The sequence below is a fragment of the Mesoplodon bidens genome, assembly GCF_964165515.1.
Source record: "Mesoplodon bidens genome assembly, chromosome: 9".
Taxonomy (NCBI): domain Eukaryota; kingdom Metazoa; phylum Chordata; class Mammalia; order Artiodactyla; family Ziphiidae; genus Mesoplodon; species Mesoplodon bidens.
In genome coordinates this window covers 78,094,533-78,121,781 of record NC_138166.1, presented here as the reverse complement: position 1 = coordinate 78,121,781, position 27,249 = coordinate 78,094,533, and the positions used below count along the sequence as shown (strand labels likewise).

At 39.5% G+C, this 27,249-nt stretch overlaps 1 protein-coding gene across 5 annotated transcripts in view; it reads right to left on the bottom strand.

The window, feature by feature from the left end:
* Positions 1-27,045, bottom strand: part of PTPRZ1 (protein tyrosine phosphatase receptor type Z1) — a 167,243-nt gene extending 140,198 nt beyond the window's left edge. For 4 of the 5 annotated variants that reach the window (XM_081244031.1, XM_081244032.1, XM_081244029.1 and 1 more), the window contains exon 1: positions 26,604-27,045. In XM_081244031.1, the coding sequence (XP_081100157.1) occupies positions 26,604-26,661 (58 nt within the window). In that variant the 5' untranslated portion in view covers positions 26,662-27,045. The remainder of the gene's footprint in view (positions 1-26,603) is intronic. The other variant, XM_081244028.1, reaches the window with a different exon arrangement.
* Positions 27,046-27,249: the final 204 nt, after the last annotated feature.

Genomic DNA, 27,249 nt, shown 5'->3' with positions numbered 1-27,249 from the left:
TGCACAGGCTGTAGAGCCTTCCAATCAGATCTGGTCCTGGCACAGGCCTGAGGTCTGGTCTCCTGTCCACAGCCACCCACCCTGTCCGAGCCTCAGCTCTAACTTTCAAGAGCTCCAGGATCCACGCTTTCTCAGGAGGGAGAGAGTCTGAAAGAAACTAGATAAAGTTCCTAAATGATCATTCTGTTAAATGAAAGCTGAGCTTTCAGTAACTTTAAAGATAAAAAAAAAAAACTTCTGATAACATAAAAAACAAGATATGAACTTGTACAGATGGCAGGATTTATCTTTCACATATTCAGAGTGTTACACGTAAAAATATTAAGAATATAATGGAGAAAGATGCAGAAAATGTATTTGAGGGATCTGGAAATCATATATGAATACATCTCCAAGGATTAGAAGTTAGAGACATTTTGAGTCATAGCTGAAAATAATCGATTTGAATTGGGACGTGAACTGCAATGCCTAGTAGGATTGGCAAAGAAGAGGAAGTAAATAGCGACAGGCTCCCATAACTTTTGTTTCAGTCCAATATGAGCTGTTAGTACTTTTGGAGCTAAGAAATTTTTAATATCCTGGGACTTTAATGCTAAGACAAGCTGAGAGAGAGAGAGAGAGAGAGAGAGAGAGAGAAGAAAACGATGGTAGGTTTTTAATTTAGGGAAGTTTTAAATATAGCAATAATTTGAGTCTTTATGATAATAAATAAACAGGAGCATTAGACAGAATTTGCTGGGTTCTCTATGTAGTGTCACCTCATATCAATTCCTCATGCACTCCCATCATTAACTATTCTGTTTTATGCCTTCTTTTACTTCTCACAAATACACTTAGTTTTCCCCTGAAGTTAATCAACCTGAACCGCTTACTAAGAGCTCCCCTGCACTCTTTGGTAGCTTACAAGTATAGGAAAAACCTCTCTTTGTAGCAAGATGTACTTATTGTTAGAGTAGCATCCACCTTGTTCTGATGTCTAAATCAGCAAAGCATTCAGCAGCACTTCTTGGGCAGAATTCTCAGTTTACTCACATTCAAGATTATTTCTTCATCTATTCAAAGTGTAGTAATATAAATGAATTTTCCACTACCCTTGCAACAACAGCACTGTTTGTTTTTTTGTAAATCAGTAGGGGTTGACAGCAAACTTCAGCTTCTCATGCTCTAGAAAGTATTATTTGAATATAACAGATGATACCTATTATGTTTATACTATAGTTACCCAAAACAGCAGATGAAAGACTTCCAAGAAATTCTTTTAATAGCAGAGACACCTTCTGAATTGCATGCTACAACACTGTTTTTGGACTGGGAAATATCTATGTCCTACTTCTTTTGGATTCTTTTATACTGCCACCATACATAGAACATGAGAAAGACCATCCAATTCTTTTTTTCCATTTATTTATTTTTGGCTGCGTTGCTTCTCTGTTGAACAGGCTTTCTCTAGTTGCAGCGAGCGGGGGCTACTCTTCGTTGTGGTGCACAGGCTTCTCATTGCGGTGACTTCTCTTGTTGTGGAGCACGGGCTCTAGGCGTGTGGGCTTCAGTAGTTGTGGCACGTGGGCTCAGTAGTTGTGACTCGCAGGCTCTAGAGCGCAGGCTCAGGAGTTGTGGCTCACGGGCTTAGTTGCTCCCTGGCACGTGGGATCTTCCCAGACCAGGGCTCGAACCCATGTGCCCTGCACTGGCAGGTGGATTCTTAACCACTGCGCCACCAGGGAAGCCCTGACCACCCAATTCTTCCATGGTTAGAAGAGATCTTCCCAGAAGAGAATTCAGTGAGTGTGGTGAGATTTATGAAGGCTGCACATATTCTTGGATAGCTTCAAAGGCTTATATGGTTTATTATTTCAGCACCAGAAGGGGTCATACTTCTCGCTATACATTTTCAGGTTATCACTTTCTGCTAGGACAGCTTGAACTATACCACCAAAGGATGTGACTTCCCTACTTTACTGGGAAAAATTCCTCTTCTTCTTCTCTTTCCTCCTCTACCACTTCCTCCTCCTCTTTGCCATCATCTTTACTTAAACTAGGTCAGCCAATAGACCATTATGACATCATCAGTTTCTAGGGAAAATAATGAGTGCTCAAAAACCCTAGTTAAATGACTGAATGAGAATGAATACAGGAAACGGATAACTGCATTATATACCATCACGCTCCTTGGTATTTCTGGCTACCACAATCACTTAGTGTTTCTTGGTCACCTGCTCTCTTTGCCTGTGGAGAGTAAATATATCCACCGCATGCTGCTTTGGGAGAGACACACAGAAAGTTGCTGTGCACAGGAAGACCATGGCTCAGGTTTCCTTCTTAGTGGGGAAAGTGAAGAAGACTTTCCAGCTGGTGAAAGGGAGGGATCTTAGTGAAATATGGGCATTAAGACTGGTGACAGAGAGGGCAGACTAACCCACCAGACAGCACTGCACTCCAGGCTCTGGGGAGAGAGGCATGCACAAAGGGAGGTAGGACAGTGACAAACGTCCACACTTCTGAAAGCCCCATGGCAGCACGAAGCCCGAAACCCAAAGTATCGACGAAAAAATCTCAAGATCTGCTTTCTGAATCGTATTACATTTTTTTAAAGGAATTCCTTTATTTTTATTATTTATTTATTTATTTATTTATGGCTGTGTTGGGTCTTCGTTTCTGTGCGAGGGCTTTCTCTAGTTGCGGCAAGCGGGGGCCACTCTTCATCGCGGTGCGCGGGCCTCTAGCTATCACAGCCTCTCTTGTTGCGGAGCACAGGCTCCAGACGCGCAGGCTCAGTAGTTGTGGCTCACGGGCCTAGTTGCTCCGCGGCATGTGGGATCTTCCCAGACTAGGGCTCGAACCCGTGTCCCCTGCATTGGCAGGCAGATTCTCAACCACTGCGCCACCAGGGAAGCCCTGAATCGTATTACATTTTTTCCCAAAGAGATTAGTTGTTTGAAATGTGTATGCTAAGATGAACTTATATTAAACCTTAACTCCAACCATGATTATAAATAAAGGAATTTTTCACTGAAAGGTACAGGGGTTAAAAGCAGAGGCTTTGGAAACAGCAGACCAGGGTTGAAATCTTAGCTCTGCCAGTTTCCAGTTGTGACTCTAACGAAGTTAGAATAAGAATAAGAAAGTGAACAACAATAATGTCTATCACAGCATTACAATGATTACATGAGAACACAAATATAAAGTGTTTGGTACCACGAATGTCTCAATAAATGGCTATTATTAATAATGAAAATATTAACCAAGCTAGTGTCTCTCTTTACATAGGCAATGTTGGTTTTTAAATAAACCCACTGCCAACCTAGAGATTAAGGCAAATTTTAATGGAGGGAAAAATAGATTGGGGTCATAGGAGGTACAGAACACTGGAAAACATGCCACTCGAGAGCGCCTGTTGCCTCAATCCCTCAAAAATATCCACTCTGTACTGAAAGCAGTTACAGAATCGTTGATGTCAATGTGCTTCTCTTTTCAAACGTACATATGTCCTTATCAATGTTGGTCCTTTACAGTCCAGCATGAATTACATTGATCAAATAATCAGTGAAAAATATGTAAGTCAGTAGTCAAGATAAAGAAATGGAAATGTGATTGGGAAAAGAGGCAGAACAATGGACTAATTAGGGAGCCTGAAGCACTTGGCAAGATGGAGGACCCAGAGAACGTGCAGAAACAGTGGACTAGCCCTTCCAAGTGCAGCTGGACACATTATGTATCTGGGGAGGGTGGGAGAACACATCAAAAACAGGGAAAGATGCTCAGCAAATCCCCTTTTCTTTGAGATATTCCTGGGTGTCTGAAAGGCCTGGTCTTTTGTATTTCACTGAAGATGATTTTCTGAAACTGTCAGGAGAACAGACTGTAGGTTGCCAAAGTCTTTTACATCCTTTCCTCATAAGGTCAGTTTGAGTCATCTCGAAGACTCTCGAATGACCCTTTCACACGAAGAGATCTTTATTTCTGAGATCAATAGTGTGGAACACTAGAAGATTCATAAAAGTGTAGCAATGGTTAAAATAAAACAACTTTATACACTAACCCTTCACCACAGCATGTGATATATAAAATCTCTACTATCTTCTGTATTTAGCATTTCCTTTAAAATACTATCATTTTATATCTCTCTCAATAAATGTCTAAAAACAAAGAATTGCTAGTTTTGGTGCAAGTGGTCTGCAAGAATTCTAATCAGCTTATGGGATCAATCCCACCCAACACTTTTCAACCACCTAGGTGTCCTCATTTTCTTTAACTAGAATTCCAATGTCTGTGTTCAGACACATATAAATAAATATATAACTATGATTATCCCACACCTGCAGGAACTGATTGGGGGCACAAACAGGACTAGAAAAGAACAGAAAGGAGAGACAAGGAGAAAGGTCTTATTTACTTTTTTCATTAGGGTCATAGCCAGACTTGTTTTAGGCCAGTGTCTATTTTATGGTCCCTAAAACCAAAGGTGCATCCTCTGTTTTAGAAGAAAAACAACATATCTTATCATTTTAAGGATTTGCATTTCAAAATAGCTGAAGAAATTTAATAAAAGAGATGATCAATTTATTCAAATAAAAGCTTTCAGAAAACATACTTCACATTGGTCCTCCACATTCTAGGAGAAGGATTTTTTTTTTTAATTAGGGTGACACTTTCATGAAAGAGTTAATAATCATGACATTGAGGCTCTCTTTCACTTCTAGTGTCTACTCACTTTCAGAGTGATAAATCCCAGACTTATGTTAAAAGCTGTATACCACAAAAACAATGAACACGAACAGTATATTGTGGAGTGCAAACCGTCGCACTGACTTTGGAGGAGAGAGCGCCATCAGTCTGGACTGACAGCAAAGGAGGAATAAACTCGGTTGTTTGAGCCACACAGTCCTTTGGGGTTTCTTCCACACACAATCAACTATATTCTAACTAATACAGCAATTTAAAATGATGATGTTTAATGACATGGCGAACTATTTACTATATTTTAAATCCAAAAGGCAGATCACCAAACCATCTGTATAAGGCAGTCTTTGTTTAAAATGTATGTGCTTGCACCTCTCTCTCTTTCTCTGTCTCTTTCTCTCTCTTCCTGCCTCTCTCTCCCCTCCTTTGTGTGTGGTGTGTGTGTATGTTCTTAGAAAAATGTGAAGAAAGAGGTGAACTAAAATGTTTAAAATGTTTATCTCAGATTGAATTATGGGTGACATTTATTTTTATATATTTTATATTAAAATTTCTGAATATTGCATAACATTATAATAGTGAAAAAGATTTTTCTAAAGAACAAGGAAACCCAAAATCATGCAGAAAATACATGGTTGAAAGATTTTAAAAAGTCTCGGACAGGGCTTCCCTGGTGGCGCAGTGGTTGAGAATCCGCCTGCCTATGCAGGGGACACAGGTTCATGCCCCAGTCCGGGAAGATCCCACATGCTGCGGAGCGGCTGGGTCCGTGAGCCATGGCCGCTGGGCCTGCGAGTCCAGAGCCTGTGCTCCGCAACGGGAGAGGCCACAACAGTGAGAGGCCTGCGTATTGCAAAAAAAAAAAAAAAAAAAAAAAATGGGCAGAAGACCTAAATAGATGTTTCTCCAAAGAGGACATACAAAGAAGCACATGAAAAGCTGCTCAACATCACTAATTATTAGAGAAATGCAAATGAAAACTACAATGAGGTATCACCTCACACCAGTTAGAATGGGCATCATCATCAGAAAATCTACAAACAACAAATGCTGGAGAGGGTGTGGAGAAAAGGGAACCCTCTTGCACTGTTGGTGGGAATGTAAATTGATACAGCCACTATGGAGAACAGTATGGAGGTTCCTTAAAAAACTAAAAATAGAACTATCATACGACCCAGCAATCCCATTACTGGGCATATACCCTGAGGAAACCATAATTCAAAAAGAGTCATGTACCACAGTGTTCATTGCAGCTCTATTTACAATAGGCAGGACATGGAAGCAACCCAAGTGTCCATCAACAGATGAATGGGATAAAGAAGAGGTGGCACATATATACAATGGAATATCACTCAGTCATAAAAAGAAACAAAATTTGAGTTATTTGTAGTAAGGTGGGTGGACCTAGAGACTGTCATACAGAGCGAAGTAAGTCAGAAAGAGAAAAACAAATACCATATGCTAACATATATTTGGAATCTAAAAAAAAAAAAAAGGTTCTGAAGAAACTAAGGGCAGGACAGGAATAAAGATACAGACGTAGAGAATGGACTTGAGGACACGGGGAGGGGGAAGGGTAAGCTGGGACGAAGTGAGAGAGTGGCATGGACATATACACACTAACAAATGTAAAATAGATAGCTAGTGGGAAGCAGCCACATAGCACAGGGAGAGCAGCTCGGTGCCCTATGACCACCTAGAGGGGTGGGATAGGGAGGCTGTGAGGGAGGGAGATGCAAGAGGGAGGAGTTACGGGGATATATATATATGTATACTACAGCTGATGCACTTTGTTATAAAGCAGAAACTAACACACCATTGCAAAGCAATTATACTCCAATAAAGATGTTAAAAAAAAAAGTTTGGGGATAATGCCATCTTCCTCCCCATGTTATTGTTCAGAAAACCAAGCTAGCAGATGGCTCTTTAAGGGAAAAAATGAAACCAAAATTGCCATGTCCTTTAAGTAATGAAGGAGTACAGTAGTTTAAGAAACCAAATAGAGGCTGATAAAATCAGATTGTAAACTACTCAGGAGGCTCATAGTGAGAATGTGCTCAAGTGCAAGGGAAAGGGATTAAGGATTAGGGACAAGTTTGCCACAGGCTAAATTTGAAAAGAGATAGGTGTATCTGGACCTTGAATTATTATCATCTTTATTTTGGGACAAATCCCAAATGCCTTATCAGAAAGATTAGATTGTTTTCTTAAAAGTCACTGCACGAAATTTATATCTATATCTATTTAAATTTATAGATATAGACACACGTACACATGAGAAATGCTTGGAGAATTCTAAAATATATCAGGCAGAATGAGTTTGCCCCTTAAATGGTCAAATAGAAAAGCCAAATTTAAAAATTGTGAAAGAATCATGTTAAGTATTATGGCTGCAAATACGTGGTTTTAATGTATTTAATTATTTTGACTATGGAGAGAAAACTGATACATTCTGTAGGTCTAATGTCTCAACCAATGAGAAGTCTGTGTCCCTTTCTTTTACCAGGCAGGCACTGCATTTTGAAGAAACCAAGATATTGCTCCACTCCCAGCACCCCTGCTTTTTTTTTTTTTTCCTAGCCATTAAATATGTCAATTCTGGCCGAAAAAAGTTGCCTTGGGTGAAATGCTCCACTCTTTTCTCAGTAACACTCAATGCTGTAATATTAAAAAGCAGAGCCCATGTATTTTGTAAGAAAAAAGGTTGTGGCCAAATAATTTTATGTCCATCCAGGTTGTCTTTCACATGTGAAGAAGAAAAGGACTTTTAATTTGTCTTGATACAGAAAATGGGTCACTTAAGTATGCTTTAAGCAATTACTTCAAGGAGTAACCCAGCCAAGAATGATAAAATTCTGGTATAACACAACATACTGTAAACTCTAAAGCATAAAAAGTTATCCATATATATCTTAAACAGCGGGTTGCTGAACTAATTATGAATTCCCCAAAGAAAAATGTAAAAAATAATGGCAATAACAATGTTCTCTATTTAAAATAACAAATCTTGGAGCGAGGGGAGGAAGGAAATAGGTGAAGAAGTTTAAGCGGTACAAACTTCCAATTACAAAATAAATGAGTCAGAGGCATGAAATGTACAGCATGGGGAATATTTTCAGTAATTATGTAATATCTTTGTATAGTGACAGAGAGTAACTAGATTTATCATGATGATCATTTTGAAATGTATATAAGTATCGAATCACTGTGTTGTATACCAGATATTAACATACTGTCAATTATATTTCATAAACAACCAAACAAATGAACTCACAGAAAAAGAGGTCAGATTTGTGGTTACCAGAAGGGGGTAGTTGGGGGACGGGGAATTGGAGGAAGGCAGTCAAAAGGTACAAACTTCCAGTTATAAGGCAAATAAGCACTAGGGATGTAATGTACAACATGATAAATTGAATTTACTCTGCTGTACTGTATTTATGAAAGTTGTTAAGAGGGTAAATCCTGAGAGTTCTCATCACAAGGGAAAAATATGTTTATCTATTTCTTTAATTCTACATCTTATATGAGATGACGGATGTTCACTAAACTTACTGTGGTCATCATTTCATGATGTATGTAAGTCAAATCACTGTGCTGTACACCTTAAATTTATGCAGTGCTGCATCTCAGTTATCTCTCAATACAACTGGAAGAAAAAAAAAATAACCAATCTGTACTTGCAATACCAAGTAACTGAAGAAGCTGGAGGAAGCTGGTTGGTGGATGGTAATGCATTTCATGTCTGCTGTAGTGAAGGTCTCAAAGACACTGCTTCCTTCTCAACAATTAGAGAGAAAAGAAAGCTTTAAAGCATTCTATTAGTTAATGATAAGAAAAATCAGAAATATGGCCAAAAAATAAATAAATGCAAAGACTAGACAGTGCATAAAGCAAAAACCAGAGAGTATGTAAAACAACTAGGATGCATATTTATGAAATCATAAAACAAGATGAAGGAAAGATGTTGAAAAAATATGCTGATTTCAGATGCCAAAAATTGACTATACAATGTTTCAAGGATCATTTAATGAAGAGTTACATGAAATGTCAAAATTAAAAGGATGGCAATGCAAACTAAGGAAAGACATAAACTAGAATTCAAAGAAAATCAAACTAAAAATGCAAAAAGGGGGTTGTTTTATTTATTCATTCATTCAAGAAATATTTACTGAGCACCAATTATGTGTCAATCAGTGCGCTGGGCACTAGGCTAGAGAGTGAACATGCACACAAACCCACATAGGGCTTATTTCTAATGGGGAGAGTCAGAAATCACATAATTTAAAAGTACATGTTAAGTGATAAGCATAATGAGAAAATTGGGAGATGAGCATTTAGGGATGGGAGGTGGTTACAATTTTACAATGGTGTGTCCAGGAAAGTCCTCAATAAAAAGGTAACACTAAGCAAAACCAAAGGAGGTAAGGAGGTGGGTCATAAAGAGTTATAAAAGAAGGGCATTTCAAGCAGAGGGAATGTCAAGAACACAGTGTGCAGGAGAATGTGCAAGGAACAGCAGCGCACCGAGGCGGGTGAGGCTAGAACAGAAGGAATAGGGGAAGTGAGGGCCAGAGGAGGCAACTAGAGAAGTAATAGGAGGCCAGATCATTCAAGGCTTGAGGAAAACTGGAGTGATTTTGCTTTTCATTCTGTGTGAAACAGGAAATTGGGGGAATGACATGATCTGACTTGTATTTGCACAAATGAGTTGGGAAGCTGGTGCAATAATCCGAGTAAGAGATGATGAAGGCTTGAATGGATGGTGGCAGTGGTTGGAGATGATAAGAAAAGATAATCCAGGAGAAGTTTGCTGAGAAGTCGAATGCAGGTTGTGAGAAAGAAGGAAGAATCAAAGATGACTTCAAGATTTTGGGCCTGAGCAACTGGAGGAGTGAAGTTGGCATTTACTGAGATGAAGAAAGTGCAGGTTAGGAACTGAAGTGGGGGCAAGAGCAGGACACACCAAGTTGGAGAGACGTATTAAATATGTAAGTGGGCGGTTGGATATATGACTCTGGAGTTCAGGTAAGAGTTCTGGTTTAGACCTATAAATGTGGAAGTCACCCGGGTAGAGAATATAGGGATGAGATAGGCAAGTAGTGTAGCCAGAAAAAAAGAAGCATCCCAAGGAATGAGTCTTGAAGACTCCAGTTCTTAGAGGCTGGAGATGCAGACGAACCATCAAACGTGATTGAGATCGCCAGTGAAGTAGGTGGTCAATGAGATATCCAAGCGTGGTGTTACAGAAGTCAAGTGAACAAAGCTTCGCCAGAAAGACAAAGTGGTAACTGTCAAAAGCTGCTTGGAGGCCAACAAAATGAGGGCCAAGACCACTGACTATTAGAGGTAGCAATGTGGAGGGCGCTAGTATAACTGATGAGGAAAGTTTTGTTTTGAGTGGTGGAAAGGGAATCCTGTTTAGAGTGGGCTCAGGAGTAAACAGGAGGAGAGCAAATGGAGACGGAAACACTTTACAAAGGTTTAGCTGGAAGGAAGAAGTGAAGCAGAAGCCAAGAGACTTGGTTTTTTTTTTTTTTTTTTTTTGCGGTACACGGGCCTCTCACTGTTGTGGCCTCTCCCATTGCGGAGCACAGGCTCCGGACGCGCAGGCTCAGCGGCCATGGCTCACGGGCCCAGCCGCTCCGCGGCATGTGGGATCTTCCCGGACCGGGGCACGAACCCGTGTCCCCTGCATCGGCAGGCGGACTCTCAACCACTGCGCCACCAGGGAAGCCCTCCAAGAGACGTTTTTTTAATGTCAGAGCTAACAGCATGCTAAGAAACATCCATCATTTGAACCACATTTACTGATTAATTTGTATTATCATATGTTAAGCTAACAATTTGAAAGAAAACACCAATGATTTAATTATGAATGGATAGAATGCCAAAAACAAAATTCTGCTGCTAAAAATGTGACCTTTAGCTGTAAGCATTTGCACAGAGCCTTGCTTCAGGATGACGTTCTTCCAAATCACTCAGAGAACTCTTATCCGCATTTTCTAATATCATATTGCCCCTTCTGCTTTTGCACAGAAGATAACTTCTGATCAAAAGCTTCTGAAGTCACAGTAAGCTTTTCCAAAAACACAGACTACTCATTTTGACTAATATTGCCTCCAAAGAACCATAACCATAATGGCTGAATTTTGTGCGAGGATTCTCATACCGAACGTTTAACTTGGGTCTCATTTTAAATAACTAAAATAATTAAAGCCTGTTTAAACAACAGGGTGGAAATAGTGCATCCCTTAAAAATTAATGTTAAATCCACACAATTCTTCTCTGTGCTCAGAATTTTAAAAATTCAACAAATTAATTCACTCCTTATATAATTGTGTTTTAAAACCTGATTTTTCCAAAGTAAGTCTCACAGGAGCCTTAATCATTGCTTACAGCTATTTGTCAGTTCTTCATCAGATCAAACACTGCTGCTTCCAGCTATTATATAATAATAGCTTTTAAAACTTCTTATAACCTAGTTAATATTCTATCAAGCATCACTATTTATTTAAACAAGTCCTCTGTTTTTTTGTGTCTTTTAATTAAACATCTGAATATTGTAATTATTTTCCTCAGACATTGTTTTCTCTTAATTTTGTATTTCTTAAATTTTAATGATTACATTTTATCCTGGACACAGTAAAACATACATTTTGAAATAATCTCTTAAATCATCTATTATTCAATATTAGTACAATTCACCCTAAGTTAAAACTAATGACTATTTTTCAGTGTAAGTGATTATGTATCTTAGTGGGTCCTTTGTCCTACTCTAACCAGGATAAGTTTTCCTGAATTAGATTTTCTTATCATTGCTGTTTGCAATTGGGAAGTTAAAGAACTCTGCAAATAATTTCTATGTGCCTATTAGCCTCATACATATTTAAACTATTTTTATTGAGCAGAACACTAACTTCTATAGTATTTAACTAAACATTTGCCCCATCTCGACAGACTTTTGTTTTTAGCCATCTGTTTTTTTTCATAATCTCTTTGTGTTTCCATGTCTTCTTGTGGACTCTCCAGCTATGTCGTAAACAAGGTCAGCAGCCCAAAGAAAAGATACTCTGATTCTTGTCACAAAATGTAGTTTTAGAATGTCCCTCATAGCCCCTCGAGCAGGGCCAGGAATAATTCTGCTATTCTCACATTTTTAAAGACTTCCAGGTATCAAGAATACTGGCTTTTCTTTTCCAAGAAAAATAGCTTTAACTCTACAAATCTAAAACTTAGGCTGCTCAAAAATTTTAAAGCACTGGAGCCATGATAAAGTGTTGACAATACAGCTATTGACAGCAACAGGTAACCAGTGGCTATAAAATATACAGTGTTTTCTCCATGCTTGAATCAAACAGGATCTCACATATCTCAGATCTTGTTCTTGGTTAAAAAAAAAAAAAAGATAAAAAGAACTGAGAGAAATGCTTTTGGCTGGAACTGCCTGGGGTGTTGGAGGGATGAGGAGGTGTTAGCGAGAAGGATCCGGTATCTTTTTGTTTCATGAAAACCCTAGCTTGACAGGAAATACAGGGAAAACTTAGCCATAGAAATGGTGCATCCGCTGTGCAGGCCAACAAGTAGATTCTCCCACCGCTACTTAGAATAAAGAAACTTATAGTTCTCTTTCTGTTCTGTTTCTGGCCACAGTCATCTTTCTTCCCTTCTTCTGCATTCACTATTGTGCTCTATTCCAATCACTTAATTTTCTTTCTTAAAAGTCTGAATGCCAAGAGTAAAAAGCCCTTAGGAAGTTGTCCATGATCGTTTGCCAATTCAGTTCAAAATCTATATAGACTCTTGGACCTGTTAAAACGAGAATGTGATTTGATTGACCTACTTTTAGTTTTGTTTTTGTTTTTTTTTAAATAAGAGGGATTGAGTGAATTTGAGGGTGAATTGAATTCTAATTCTGAATGCTGGGAATGTGATCCCAAGTTTCTTGCCCTGCCGAGGAGTGCACTGAATGAGCTGAGGCGGTGGCAATATTTCCATTTGACTAGACAGATTCTGTTCTATTTTCTGTTTTTAGAGTGACTGCTTTGGAAGGAATTTCACTTGACTTATGCTGCAAGTATTTACTGAGCACCTACTATATAGGCCAGGGGTCTTTAGAGTCTTGAGACCAGACTCCTTCAAAGCAGGGAGCTATGGAAACAACTGAAATACAGTATGAGTGATGTGTCCCCCTGTCTGGCTGAGAACAGTAATGTGTCAGAGAAGGCTTCACAGCGGAGATGAAAGATAACTAGGAATGCAAGGGGGCATAAGTCACCAAAGAAAAAGGAAAAACATGAGCCAAAATGAAGAACAGGTGAGGAAGTTCAGGACAAGCTGGACAGGTAGGCTGAGTTCAGGTTTTGAAGCACCTTGCATGCCCTGGTAAGGACATCATATGACATCAGGAGTTACATGAACCTATGGGTCCTTCCCAAAAATGAGTAGGAGAGACTCAAAATTTGATCTATTATTTCCTCAATGGTTTCCAGTGATGGAGACCCTCATTCCTGTATTGTGTTTCATCACTGAAGTCAGACTCAGGAGAATTTCTTTCTGAGAATTACAGAAACACAGTCTGTTAAAAGGAAAACCTTTCTCCTAAGATGCAAGTCCCTACAAGCATGCCAGTATCCATTCCACAAACTTGCAAAGGGCCTTTTTAACATTGGCCTTCAACAAAGCAATGATTTATGTCAAGTAAGTAATGACTGTAGTGTGCTTATTGAACTGTATACATTTTGGCCAGAGAGCACGTTGGTGAGGATTTCCTAAATTAATAGGAGATGAATTTGTTGCTATTTTCATGGCACGTGTGTGTGTGTGTGCGTGTGTGTGCGTGTGTGTGTGTGTGCATGCCTGAGAGAGAGATTTAATATAGTGGAACTTTCCAGATGTGTTTTGATCAACTAATATGTGTTTGGGATTTATAAGTGATGGAGCAAGAACATATGCAATATGCAAAAAACTTTTCACTCTTTATTATTGAATACCATATAAGAATCTTGAGAAGTTTAATCAGTGGCAACTTACACTCCAGGCTACAAATCCTAAGTGAGATTATGTGAACATATTTTCTCATTGGCACTTGCATAGTCTGGCATATGTAGCAGAATGTAGCAGAATGCAATAAACAAGCATAATTACTTCCACACAGAAAAGTCTATATCAATCTTTTCTTGATGACCTACTTTCAGTGAGTTTTCTCCAGTAATGCAATCACCCAAACAAATCTCCAGCAGACTGTGTACTACAGTGTCAAAGCCTCACACTGAAAAAAGTCAGCCCTCCCCATGTATTTAAAAGGGAAAACTCACTATGTGGAAGTACACGTTCTCTGCCAGTATTCAGAGAAGACCCAACCCATCTCACAGTGAAAGGGTTTATATGCCGTTATTATTAGCAGAGAGATTATTTGGCTAAGTGTTTTCTTATCTTCACTTGCCTGAATGCCATTGTGTCTAATATAACGTAATCTCTCATCATGTTTGTAAAAACTAACAGTTGTTTTATTTTTTCAAATAGACACTGTAAAATTCTAATTTTAAAATGTGGACATGTGGGGGGCGAGGAGAGGGGGGAGAGGAGAAACCAGTCACCTTGAAAAGCTCCCACCAGTAGAGAACGGGAATACTTCCATACGGATGTTTAATTGTTTTGGCAGGGGGTGGAGGGGTTGGTGTAAAATTCTGAATACATTATTGAGGAACAAAGAAGCATCTTGTGTGTTCCTGACTTCTGCCAAGAATACTAAATAGCTAAAATATAATGAAAAGTTAGGAAGAAAATAAGTTGCAATCACAGGCAAGAGAGAAGCATTATGGGATATTCTCTTGTGAGATGGATGATGCCCAGATTGTGCTGTACTGTAAAGGATTTAAGGGCAACATGTACTAGCCATACTGGCTAATTAAAAATGATTTCATTCTTTGTGCTTCTTTCCAGGAACCCGTTTTGCAGACAGCATTGCTATCTATGTCCAAAATTCTTGCCCCATTCTGATAGACGTTTAGCCAAGAATCATATGCATATCAACTCATTCTTTGAAATTTTAGCACCAAGAGCTTACCTTTGTCACAAAATAGCAGCTGCCACCACCAAAAATTTAGCCTCAAATTGGGACAGACTTAACTATGGAAATTATCTGACATTTTCTCAGCAGTAAGAACATAAAAGAAGAGTGTTTTAACCTGCACATTTTGTCCATATATTTTGCTACTTACACTATCATTTTGAATGTGGTAGAGTAGAATATTGAAGGGGACACAAACGATGCCTAAATTACTGAATGAAACGTTCAAAAAGAAGAACTGCTGCTCATATGCTCAGAGACATTTTTAAAATGAATTCACATCTTTATTTTGTCTCTTTTTTTATGACTTTCCACGGACTTAAAACCTGATTTATACAATCTAACATGTATTTCATGATTCTCTATTCTGGTATGCTCCCACCAGGGTTCATTTTATATCTGTAACCAGATTAACTCCTCAAAGAGAAAAACGATTAAAGTCAAGCACAGTGATAAGCACACAGTGGCTGTTCAGTGAGGACCTGGGAGAACGAGTTCCATTGATCTCAACCGGACTCAACCCCTTTGGCGAAGAACAGCAGTGTATTCAGGTCACAGGAAAAGGCAGACCTTCTTCCTCTCCTTTCTTTATGCTGGAGGCAGGAAAAGTCAGGCTGAAAATATCCAGGACAATTCCCATCATTAAACTTAATGATTTCCCCATAGGATGTAATCTTTTAATGCTCAAAATAAGGCAATATCAGTTTTGAGAAGCAGGAATACATGGATATATATATATATGTATACTTATTCATTTATTGTGTACATATATGCATATCTACACAATATAAAATATATGCATATTACATATATTTATACATAAAGTACTTATATAAATATATTTTCTGTATATGCATATTACATGTTATTTCCCCACTCTGAAAACCATCGAAGGAAACTTGACCATAACCAAGTATTACTCATGAAGAATTCATTCAGTCATACTTCTTAAATACAAAAGTCTTGCATCCAACTCATATAGCATAATATAGCTATGTTTCTTCATTACACAAGCAAATATGCTTACATTTCTATCCTTGAGAGCTGCTTTATCCCTTTCTGAAACTTAATGATTCATTAATTTACAACTTTGTGCATCCTTAATATATCTTAAGAGACAAACAGTAGATAAAGTCCTATTGAATGAATTAAAAGAAAAAACTTGCTAAAATCAATTTTAAAACAAATTCTGGGAAGCCTATTCTATGGATCATCTTCCATTGCACTGTTTTTATGTAAAACACAAGCTGCAAGCAATATACAAAGATATTAGCTTATGTGGTAGGAATATGATAACCTTCAAGCAATCTGAAATCATGGATGTTAAGAAAGCCTACTTATTGGCAGACAGCCAACTGAAATGTCCAATATACCTGTGCTCATTTTAAAGAGGACAAATACAAGGATTTTCAAGGTGAATGAAGTAAAGAGTTTTGATAAGACTTGATAAAATTAACCTGACACTGTTAATATACTCAAATCCTTCCTATCCTTAAGAAAACAAAAAAGCTTTTTTAAGAGTTGTGACTACGATCTCTACTAAAATCGATAAAGATAGATCATTTTAAGCAGCACCATTTCTTCTTGTTACTTCTCGAAGCACTGAGTTAATAGGTTCAGAGGAAATGTTTACCGTCAATTCCTATGTCTTGAGGTAACAAATTTGGAGTTCTACCATTCAACACATAAGCAGTCTTCATGCTACCTTCCTCTATTTCTCTCTCTTCTTTTCTTCCCTTCTAATTATCAAATTCTGTATGTATTTGCTGCCTCCACTTTACCTTCCTGGATATTTCTCTGATTCTATATGGTCCTTGCTACATCTTCACCTTCCCAGGGAGGACGTTCCCTTGAGGACCACCAATGACTCACTCTCCAGAGAATGGCACCAAGTCCTAGCAATTATACTAATTACACATATCATATGAGGCAATGTATTTGAAAATACTTTTAAACATTAAGGTACTATTTAAAGAGAATGGTATTATTATACCTCCAAATGATCTATCAAATTTCCACTTTGACACAGTGTAATAGCCTTTTAACTGAGCTTCCTGATTCCCAGTCTCACTCTCCTCCAATCCATCCACACTCTGATATACTGGAGTTACCTTCCTAAAGTAAAGAGATCTACTCGAGTCATTCCACTGCTCAAAACCCTCCACTAGCTCCTCATAATATACTGGATAAATTCCAAACTCCAAACCCTTCAATTAGCCATTGGAAATCCTACCTACTATTTGAAACTTTTCCACTAATACAAATCCCTCCTATTTTTTTTCCTCCCTCTAAACACCACATTCTCGATCTTATTCCTTGCTTCTGTGTATGCCATCTTTTTTGCCACTAATACCCTTCCCCTCAACAGTGGCCCTTGAAGACCTACCCTCCTCCACCCAGGGTCTCCATCCAACCCATCTCCTCTTAGAAATGTTCCCAGAGGTGAATTTAGCCTACTCACAACTCACGCTTTCATATTCTGCTAACTCTGCCATGTATGAGAGCTACTTACGTATGGATCTTTCTCTCTTGCAAAGGCTTAGCAGACCACTAGAGGAATATTCTCTCTAGGAGAATATTTATCACAAACAAGGTGCTCAATAAAGAGTCAGTGAATTGTGTGCTTGTGTTCTCACTATTTAATGATTAAGAATATTAAAATAGTTGTTTGGGCCATCTAAAAAAGTTCTTTGTTAACTTTTAAGCAGAGCTATTAGTGCTTTTCAAATACAGTAAAAACAAATAGCCAACACCTGGTCAATAATGAAAATGTAATTTTAAAAACACACACACAAAATAAATTGCTGAAATGAAAAAATACAGCTAAATCTTGTATCTACTACACAACAGAAAATAATAACTATGACTAGAACAAATTATGCATGGAGAAAGAAAATAAACAAGACAAGGGAACAGTAAGAATATGTATCATTGACAAAATGAAAGATATTATGTGCCCATGTCCTGATAAATGCACTTGTGTCTCCCACCTCAGAGTGGTTCAGTAATCCTCCCATCTGCTGATAGACTTGAATCTTTGGACCAACTCCAAGACTGTCTGGCCTCCTGAAGTTCCTCTGGCTTTCAAAGACTATGAGGTCAACCATTATAGTCCATACTCCTCCTTCTAGGGTTACTCTGAAACTGAAACTGCCTTAAGAAGAGGAGAGAGGGATGGGAAGTTTTCCAGGGCCTTTGTCCTGTGGTACTAGCTTTGTTTTAGAATGGCATGAAACTTGCCAATATATCTACCTTAAGAAAAATGAACTAAGATTAGTAGTATCACAAGGTTGACCTAGATCTGTCGTTTTAAATGCTGGCTGTACTCTGTAATCACCTGGGGAGTTTTAAGAAAATGCTCACGTCTGGGGCCCACACCCACACATGTACTTGATCCAGGGTAGGGCCCAGACATCGGTATGTTTTAAAAGTTCCCCTGGTAGATAGTCAGCTCAGGCTGCTATAAAAACAATACCATAGACTGGATGGCTTAAACATTTATTCTCACAGTTTTAGAGACTGAGAAGTCCAAGATCCAGGGGCTAGCAGATTTGGTTCCTGGAGAAAGCGCTCCTCCTGGCTTACAGACATCTGCCTTCTCTCTGTGTTTTCACATCAGAAAAGAAAGAAATAGAGTTCTGGTCTCTCTTTCTCTTCTTGTAAGAACATTAATCCCATCAAGGGGATTCCACTTTCATGATTTCATCTAAAGCTAATTACCTCCCCAAGGTCCCGCCTCTAAGTACCATCACATTGGGGGTTAGGACTTCAACATAGGAATGTTGGGGGGATACAAACGTTCAATCCACAACACTAGCTAATTTCAAAGTGCAGCCAGGATTGAGAACCACTAACCGAGATCAATGGTTACCAACCTAACTTCACACTGAAACAAACAGGACAAGGGTATCACATGTGCAAAACACACCAGTGGGCAGACCAAGATTCTGCACAATTCTGTGTGCCAGGTGAGATGCCACCCTTATTACCCTATTCAAGAAAATGTGTGAGAATGCAAGGGTAAGAACGTCTTTACAGAAATATTTTTAATCTGATGACCAGGTGACTGAAAACTTTGAGAAAATCCAGAAAGTTCCTTATATCTGGCCAGCATTTTGTTATTCCAAGCACACAAGCAGGACTTGGGTGGTGACCAGGATCTCTGCAAAAAGAGGTCATTTTAAACAGCAACATTTTCTTTTATTCCTACTCAAGGTACTGAGTTAACCAGTTCAGAGGAAAGGTCTAGTATCAAGACCCATTTTTAAGTAAATATGTTAGAGCTCTAGACATCAAGAAATAAGCAGTTAGTCAGTGACAGTGAAAGAACAGAAAAATTATGGAGTAGATGGGGAAGGCAGAGAAAAAGAAGGATAGAATGATGCTCCAAGAATAGAAAGGTACCTGTGGACATTGTTATGAATATTTTAACAGAAAATCCTTCTTTCTTGCTAATTAATAAATTATTCTTTCCAAATGTATAAAGACTACATTTCCAAGGAATTTGTAAAAAATTTATCTTTTGTCAATGTGTACATAAATTAATGCACGCTTATTGAATGAAACCAGAAAGTTCACATTAACCAGGACTCTGAACAATCACATGTACTCTAATATCTGCATAAGTATCAGAAGCAAAAAAAAAAAGGTAATCTTCCCATTTTAACACATTAGAATTTTTAGGCAGAAAGATATGTTAACACATACTTTTAAAATTATGTTAACTACAAAGCTCCCCAAATTATATTAACACATCAAAAATATTTTAAAATAATGGTATCAAATAGTGTCAATCTTCTTCCTATCATAATCTTCATCACAATGCTGAGCAATTTTGAATTTTTTTTAAATCTTAAACTTGTGATTAAAGGAAGTGAGGTGAAAAGCAAATAGAAACCAATAAAAGAAAGGAAGGTGAGTGAGAAGAAAATAAAGCAAAGATCCTAATCGAAGAGCAAATCTTGTTTCTGTTTTTAACTCCTGTGAAAATTTCTAACTCATCCCCTGCCCTGTTCCATCTGAATTTAACTAAATTCAAATATTTGTTGAACATCCGCTATGTGCAGGGCTGAGCCACATGCAGTACCTCATCTCTGAGATTAATGATAAAACTTCAGACAAATTCCAAAAGCATGAATATCCACATAATGTAAGTGCACTTCCTGTCATTTATCTGCTTTCCAGAACTGACTTGGGCCACTACCTCTCATGGCCAGCGTGACTACAGAGCACTTAATCCAACATGATGGCTTCTGATTGACTAAAAATACTGTCTTCGTGGTATCAAGATACTTCATTTATCATTACTGACCATCCCCCATGCCCACTGCCCTCCTCTCCCTAACAGGGAAGCATGCTTGCATGTGCACGTGCACTTATATACACACATACACACTGGCTTAATGCCCTGCCCCCGGGACATATTCAAGCTTCATGGCTGCCAACTCATCTAGAATTAAATGTTCACTCAAAATTGCTCCTGCCACTGCACATGCAGTAGCTATCATGGGGACTATATTTTTCATGCACAGATAGGATCTAGGTGATGCTTAAGTGCATTTCTGGGAGAATCAAAGAAAGCAAAGGTCTGGTGCCAGAAGTGGCATTAAAGATGGATGGCTAGAGGTCAATGGTGACCTAACTCTCGAATTGAGATTAGAATCAAAAGAAGGAAAGGCCAGAATAAACTGGCTGATCGCAACAGCAAAAACCTACTGCTATCTAAGAAGCTTCACAGTACTGTATTAAAGATTTATTAAGCACCTACTATAGGTGCTAAGTCCAAGAATGCTAAGTCCAAGGTTGAATGAAATACATACAGTCTTTGCCCTCAAAGAGCTCGTTTAATTGGGGAGAGAGACAGAGACATTGCAAAGCAACACAGTGAATGCTAGAACAGGTACAGAAAATGAGTGTGGGAGCTCTCACTCCTGGACCAGCAGCTAATCTCATCCATTCAACCCCAGTCTCTAAAGGCCACGAAGTGGCCATTTAACTTTCTTCATCTATTGCTGCTCTACCTCAGGCCACCAGAACATCTCTGTGAGTTTTGTATGGCTGACACAACACAGGCCAAAAATAACCAACATACATCGATACTTCAAATAATTTTAATGACTCTAGGAGTCTTTTTAGTTGAGTTGACTTCTCATCAGTACTATCAATCAATACCTTACCAGCTATTGATTCTAAAACAGCACTGTTTAGTAGACTTTCTGCAGTGATATAAATGTTCTGTGTGTGCACTGCCCCATGCAGCAGCCACTAGTCACATGTGCTGACTGAGCACTTGAAATATGGCTGGTGTGAATGAGGAACTGAATCAATGTATTAAATAAATTTGAAATTAAATAGCCACATACGCATAGTGGCCGTGGCACTGCACAGCACAGTTCTAAAATATAAGTGTTTTAAGACTGTGCCATATGATCAAATAATTTTTCCCTTAATTCCTATACATATGTTATACATGCCTCTGAAGAATTAAAAACACAGATAAAAACCGGTTTCCTTCTGTAACCTGTGGTTGCTGCCAGGAATTACACCCAACAAGACACTAAAAGTTAAAGCACAATCGAAACGTACATATGTCACATTTAAATTGGTTCTGACTTTTACCAATGGCCTTCTTGATGAAGTGGGAAACATTCAAAAATATTTAAAAGTTAAGATATTTAACACATTAAGAGATATTTGGGAAAGACTGTTATTTTCAACTAGTTCTAAAAGAAGAAAACATCTTCAAAGTGAGATTTAAAGGGGGTTTCAATGTAGGCAATGATTCAGATCTGTTGGATTGTAGGCATCATGAGTATTAGCACTCTGTATGGTGATGAACTGCTTAACTATTAGTGCCTAGCAGATGCTGGGCACTTAGGAAACCTGTAATGGAAGAGTAGTTAAAACAGTATGGATGGGGGCTTCCCTGGTGGCGCAGTGGTTGAGAGTCCGCCTGCCAATGCAGGGGACACGGGTTCGTGCCCCGGTCCAGGAGGATCCCACATGCTGCAGAGCGGCTGGGCCCGTGAGCCATGGCCCCTGAGCCTGCGCGTCTGGAGCCTGTGCTCCACAGCGGGAGAGGCCACAACAGTGAGAGGCCCGCGTACCGCAAAAAAAAAAAAAAAACAGTACAGATGGGAATATTCTACATCTGGATCATGGTGGTTGTTACCTGACTATATGTATTTGTCAAAACTTTCCAGATGGTACTCTAGAAAAGATAAATTATGCCTTAATTTTTTTAAAAAAGAAAAGGGGGAGAAAAGTAATATGGCAGCACATGGGAAAAATCATGAATGGATATCTGCAAGAAAGCAAATGGGAACGTGAAATGTAGCATCACATCTCATGTGAAATGAGCTAGTATATTCCAAACAGCAAATTCATCTCCCAGGAATGAAAGGAGGAAAAGGCTCAGGCTTGAGAGTCAGAAGGAACATATAGACTGAAACAGGCTGTGTGATTTTAGGTAAGTCATCTAACTTCTCTGTGCCTCAGTTCCCTCAGCTGAAACATGTGTAAAATGAAACACCTATCTGAAACACTTTTGGGGAGAATGAAATGAGAAAATGTACATAAAATGTCCAGCAGTGGGTCTGCACCTGGCAAGCACTGAGCAGATGGTAAATGGAAACAAAACACAAGCTCATCTTCTTAATCAAGGCCTTCCTCTGAGGTCCTCTGGTCCTGAATGAGGGGGTTCCATTTCCATACTACAGTCTAAACAGTTGGCAAATGAGTGGTCAAGCAATGCTACCAGGTTAGACAAAACTCAAATCTCCTTGGAGTCAGGGGAACGAGGAAATGCAGTGCATGCTTCCAGAAAAACCTGAATTTTTGCCAGAGGCAAAATCCCCACAAGAAATTTTCAACAAGTTCCCAAATGTCTCATGCAGACATGGCAGCACAAATGAATTCATCAATGAAATGATTTATCCTGGCAAACTTCCCTGAGTGGAAGCAGCTATAGTCTACATAAAAAGGAGAGAGAGACGAAAGAAAGAAAATTCCTATTCTGCAAATCAAAAGTAATTAATTTTCTGAATGGAGACTAGTTATTACTTGGAGGGAAAAGGCATGAATATTTTCTATTCCTGGTTACAATTTGTCTTCGGAAGGTAAACAGACCAAGCTGAGAGTCACAACATACTGGATTCTACTGATTTCATACTCAAGATAAATTAAGCAATTAATGCTTGCAGAGGAATTGGGTAAAATTTGTAGTTAATGTGTCCTTTAAAGCAATAATACGTGACTTAAAAGTTCAGAATTTGATTCATTACAAATTTAACAGTAATATTTAAACATATTAGTTCAGCGTACCTTGCATGACTGTAACTCAATTCAAAGATCCTGAAACTGACATATATACATTAATATGTATAAAATGGATAACTAATAAAAACCTGCTTATAAAAAAGTAAATAAAATAAAATTCAAAAGAAAAAAAAAGGATCCTGAATTCTCATTAGTTGAAAGAAACTATTCCTCCTTAAAAGCTCTTAAAACACCTACGTCTCCTCTATGACTCATAGTTAAGCCTCCTTACAGGAAGCCACGGCAGATTTTCCCATTACCTGTTCAGTGGGTCACAATTAAATAATAACTAGAGTTATACAGTCATTACATTAGTTCTCCACCTAGTAGAAAAGACCTCTCAATTATTTTAGAGAAGGTTCAAATTCACTTAGGGAATTCTCTTGGAGTCATCTTTATTTTCTGCCTCTCTGATTAAGAATCTCCTTCAGCTGAAAAACATTAAATGTTGTGTTCCTCATGTGATTTTTAAAATTAATATTAAGTCAGGTATCAGAAATCAAGTCCATGGTAAAAACTTGTTAATAATCCAGAAACTTTATTGACACTTAAATGTCAAACTAGCTCAGCAGTTGTCAAAATGTGGGCCTACACCAGCAGCATCTGCGTATCCTGGGAATTTGCTAGACACTGAGATTCTCAGCCCCACCCCAGAACTACTGAATCAAAACTCTTCAGGGTGGACCCCACAATCTGTGCTTTAACAAGCCCTCCTGGTGCCTCTGACGTACCCTAAACGTGAAGAACTGTGATCTAGCTAATTCTGGCAAAAACATTTGAGGCCTCAGGCTAATCTTGATATGATGATCCAAGTGGATGAACTCACAGATAGATTTAACCCCCTCCCCCAAAAAACCCATAATGTTCTTCTTTAGTTTCTAGTGATCCCTAGCAGTAATGTGGAAAGGAAGAATTTGTTTCACTCCAAATAATCGAATGAGGATTTTTGTGTTTGGAGAGTTACTTGAAAGAAGCAATTGGTCCCTATGTCCAGTTCAAAATCATCAGGACATTTTGGACACAAAAAGTGATAAGGTCATTATGACATTGCTAACAATGAACACCTTAGTGAATTCTACATCTTGTTTCTGGATAATGGTAAGGATGGCAGCCTAACATTCAAATTGTATCAGAGCTGTCATCCTGCATAGCAAGTCTCAGTGGGCGGACCTTTCCTGAGCATCTATTATATGTGCCAGCTCAACTCATTGGCTCCAAAGATACTGAGAATGAGTAGTAAACACATTCACAAATACAACAGTAGATGTTGAGAGTAAAATAATTGAAGTGGAGACTGAATTTTTCATTGGTAGATAATGTGCCTCAGTTTTTCAAAATGTCCTATCTGAGATCAGGTATTCATTCCATCTGAGGTAGCCAAGGCCCCTAGGTCAGTCTGCAGGCAACAAAGTAAAAGGCCAACTGTGTTAAAATGGGAAGGGATACAAAAGTATTCACCTGCCAGTCTCAAAAAACCCACATTCTGAGTTCTAATACAAGCTCACGTTCAATATCATCACATAAACTTGCGATACTCCTAAACAATTCATTTAATCCTTTCCAGTTAAATTTTACATCATCAAAACATTAAAGAAAATGTCCAATAAACTGAAATCTATAAACCCCAAGCAACAGGCTACTAACAATGCTTTATTGAGAAAAGCCTTTGCAAAACATGGTGTATTGAAATGGAATAGCATTCCACCCAAAAGGAATGAGGTACTGATACATGCTACAACATGGATGAATCTTGAAAACATTATGCTACGTGAATGAAGCCAGACACCAGAGGCTACGTATCATACAATTCTATTTATATAAATGCTCAGAAGAGACACATCTATAGAAAAAGAAAGTAGATTAGTGACTGCCAGGGCTAGGGTCAGAGAGAATGAGGAATGACTGTTCATGGAGTTTCTTTTGGGGGTGATTAAAATGTCCTATAATTAGATAGTGGTGATGGTTGCACAGTTTTGTGAATATACTAAAACCCACTGAACTGAACAATTTAAAAAGATGAATTGTATGCCATGCAAATTATACCTTAATTTTAAAATTTCACCATATACACAGGGAATGTGGTTTAGGTGGCATGCAAAGCAGTATTCTCTGGTTTATTTTTATACTACAGTGAGATTTTTAAATAATAATCTAAGTACCAAGAGGACCTGGCTTTGTTATTAAAACAGATCTATACCAGAAACATAAATTCAACAGGTATGTATTTGATGACCACAGTACTTTTAAAAAATGTCTTCCCCTCTCCAGAATCAATTGTATGGTTTTAGAGAAAACCAGGACCAGATTCCTCGCACGTCGTAAATGTCAACCGTGTGCGTCACACCATCTCTGAGCACTTTCATAAAGCTTTTAGAATTTAAATTATGTGCATATACCTGGCAGGCTATTGGCAATTATCACCATATAGCAATGCAATGCCCATTAGTTACAACACAGAAATGATTTCTTTTTGTAAAGGTTACTGTGCCAAGAGCAGCACCATCTACTGGATAAAACTATAGGTTAATATCTACTTTATTAGGAACAATCTATTAGGATCCTCTAACTGTAAAGAGTAAAATATGTGTGCTCACAAACGGAGGTACATTTTCTAACTTTCGGGTTAATGGCTCCAAACCTATTATATGCCATCGTAATAGAACATCTTCATGAAGGAAAAAAAGACATTTCTTTAATAGAATACAAAAATCCAGTCTTACAATCCTTCCAGAAAATGCCCGGAACACTTGAATCTACATCCCAGGTAAAGATTCTAACTGCCTCTTTCAGGAGACAGTTTCAGTATTAAATGTGTAACCTGGAAGGTGGTGGGTAAAAGATGAATCCCTGAATACCTATATCAACCTGCAGCTCTCCTCTGACTTTGGCAGCAGTGGCAGAATGTTGACAGAAATTCTGATTGAAACTTTTTTTAAAGTAACTGCCCAGACTTGAATGTGACTAAATTAAAAGTACTGAAAACACTAAAAAGTCAGGTTGGCGCCTGTTCCTGTTAACTACCTTTCGGGCGTGTGTGTGCGTGTGTGTGTGTGTGTGTGTGTGTGTGTGTGTGTGTTTAATTCGCATCAGACACGTGTATTCCTCATTCAAGCCCATAAATATCCGTAGCATGAACTAAACAGCAAGAACGCGATACAATACGTAGCCCCGCACCAAGGGTGTATTTATCTTTTTATGTATATCTAAAAGGCTCTTTTCCACACTTTGCAAAGAGGAGGAGAAGAGCTGCGAGGACAAGAAGCGTGACGGGCAAGCCCCCCTCTCCTGGCCGCGGGAGCAGCATCCCCGCGGGCAGGTGAACTGTGGCGGAGGTGCGAGGTGGGGAGGGGGCGCGTTCTCCCACGCTGCCGACACCCCGTCGTGCCGCCGCGACACGGTGGGGGCTCCCCAGTCCGCCGTCCCTCTTGCCTCCTTGCTAGATGGCGGCGCGGCAGCAAGTACCGAAAGCTCTGAAATCCCCCCTCCCGTGTCCCAAACGATTTCACAGGGGAAACCCCGCCGAGGTCTTAACACTCACCCAGGCGGCAAACACAGAGGAGCTGTATACAGGCGAGAAAGCGCTTTAGGATTCGCATTTCCAGACGATCCGGGGGCTCCCACCGCGCGGCTTCTCGGCGTGTCTGGATGGAGAGGGAGGGGACGCGAAGGAAATGTTCTCTCCTCCAGTGTATAGACTGGTGCGAGGCTGTGTGTGCGCGCGAGCGTGTGTGTGTGTGTGTGTGTGTGAGAGAGAGAGAGAGAGAGAGAGAGAGAGAGAGAGAGAGAGAGAGAGGCGGGGGGAGAGGGAGAGAGAGAGAGAGAAGGACAGAAATAACCTAGGGGTGGACGCGTGGTGCTCGCGGGCCCGGGAGCCGCTAGCCGAGGCGCATGTCGGGCGGGCAGGACTCGGTCCCCCAGACCAGCAGCGGTCGCGGTCTGAGCTCTCGGAGCGCCACGACGCCTGTGTGCCGGGTGCGCGCTCGGGCCGGGCCGTGCGCGCCGCGGTTCGGCGGGGGCGCGGGCGGGGGCGCAGCGCGGCGGCGGCGCCGCGCGCGGGGGTGGAGGGGTGCGGCTGCCGTTCGGGGGCCGGGGGCCGGGTCCCGGGGTAGCGATTCACAGAGCGACACCCCCTCCCCGCTGGCCCCTTCTAGTAGCTTCGTTGCCCCGGAGTTTGTGGAACCCGC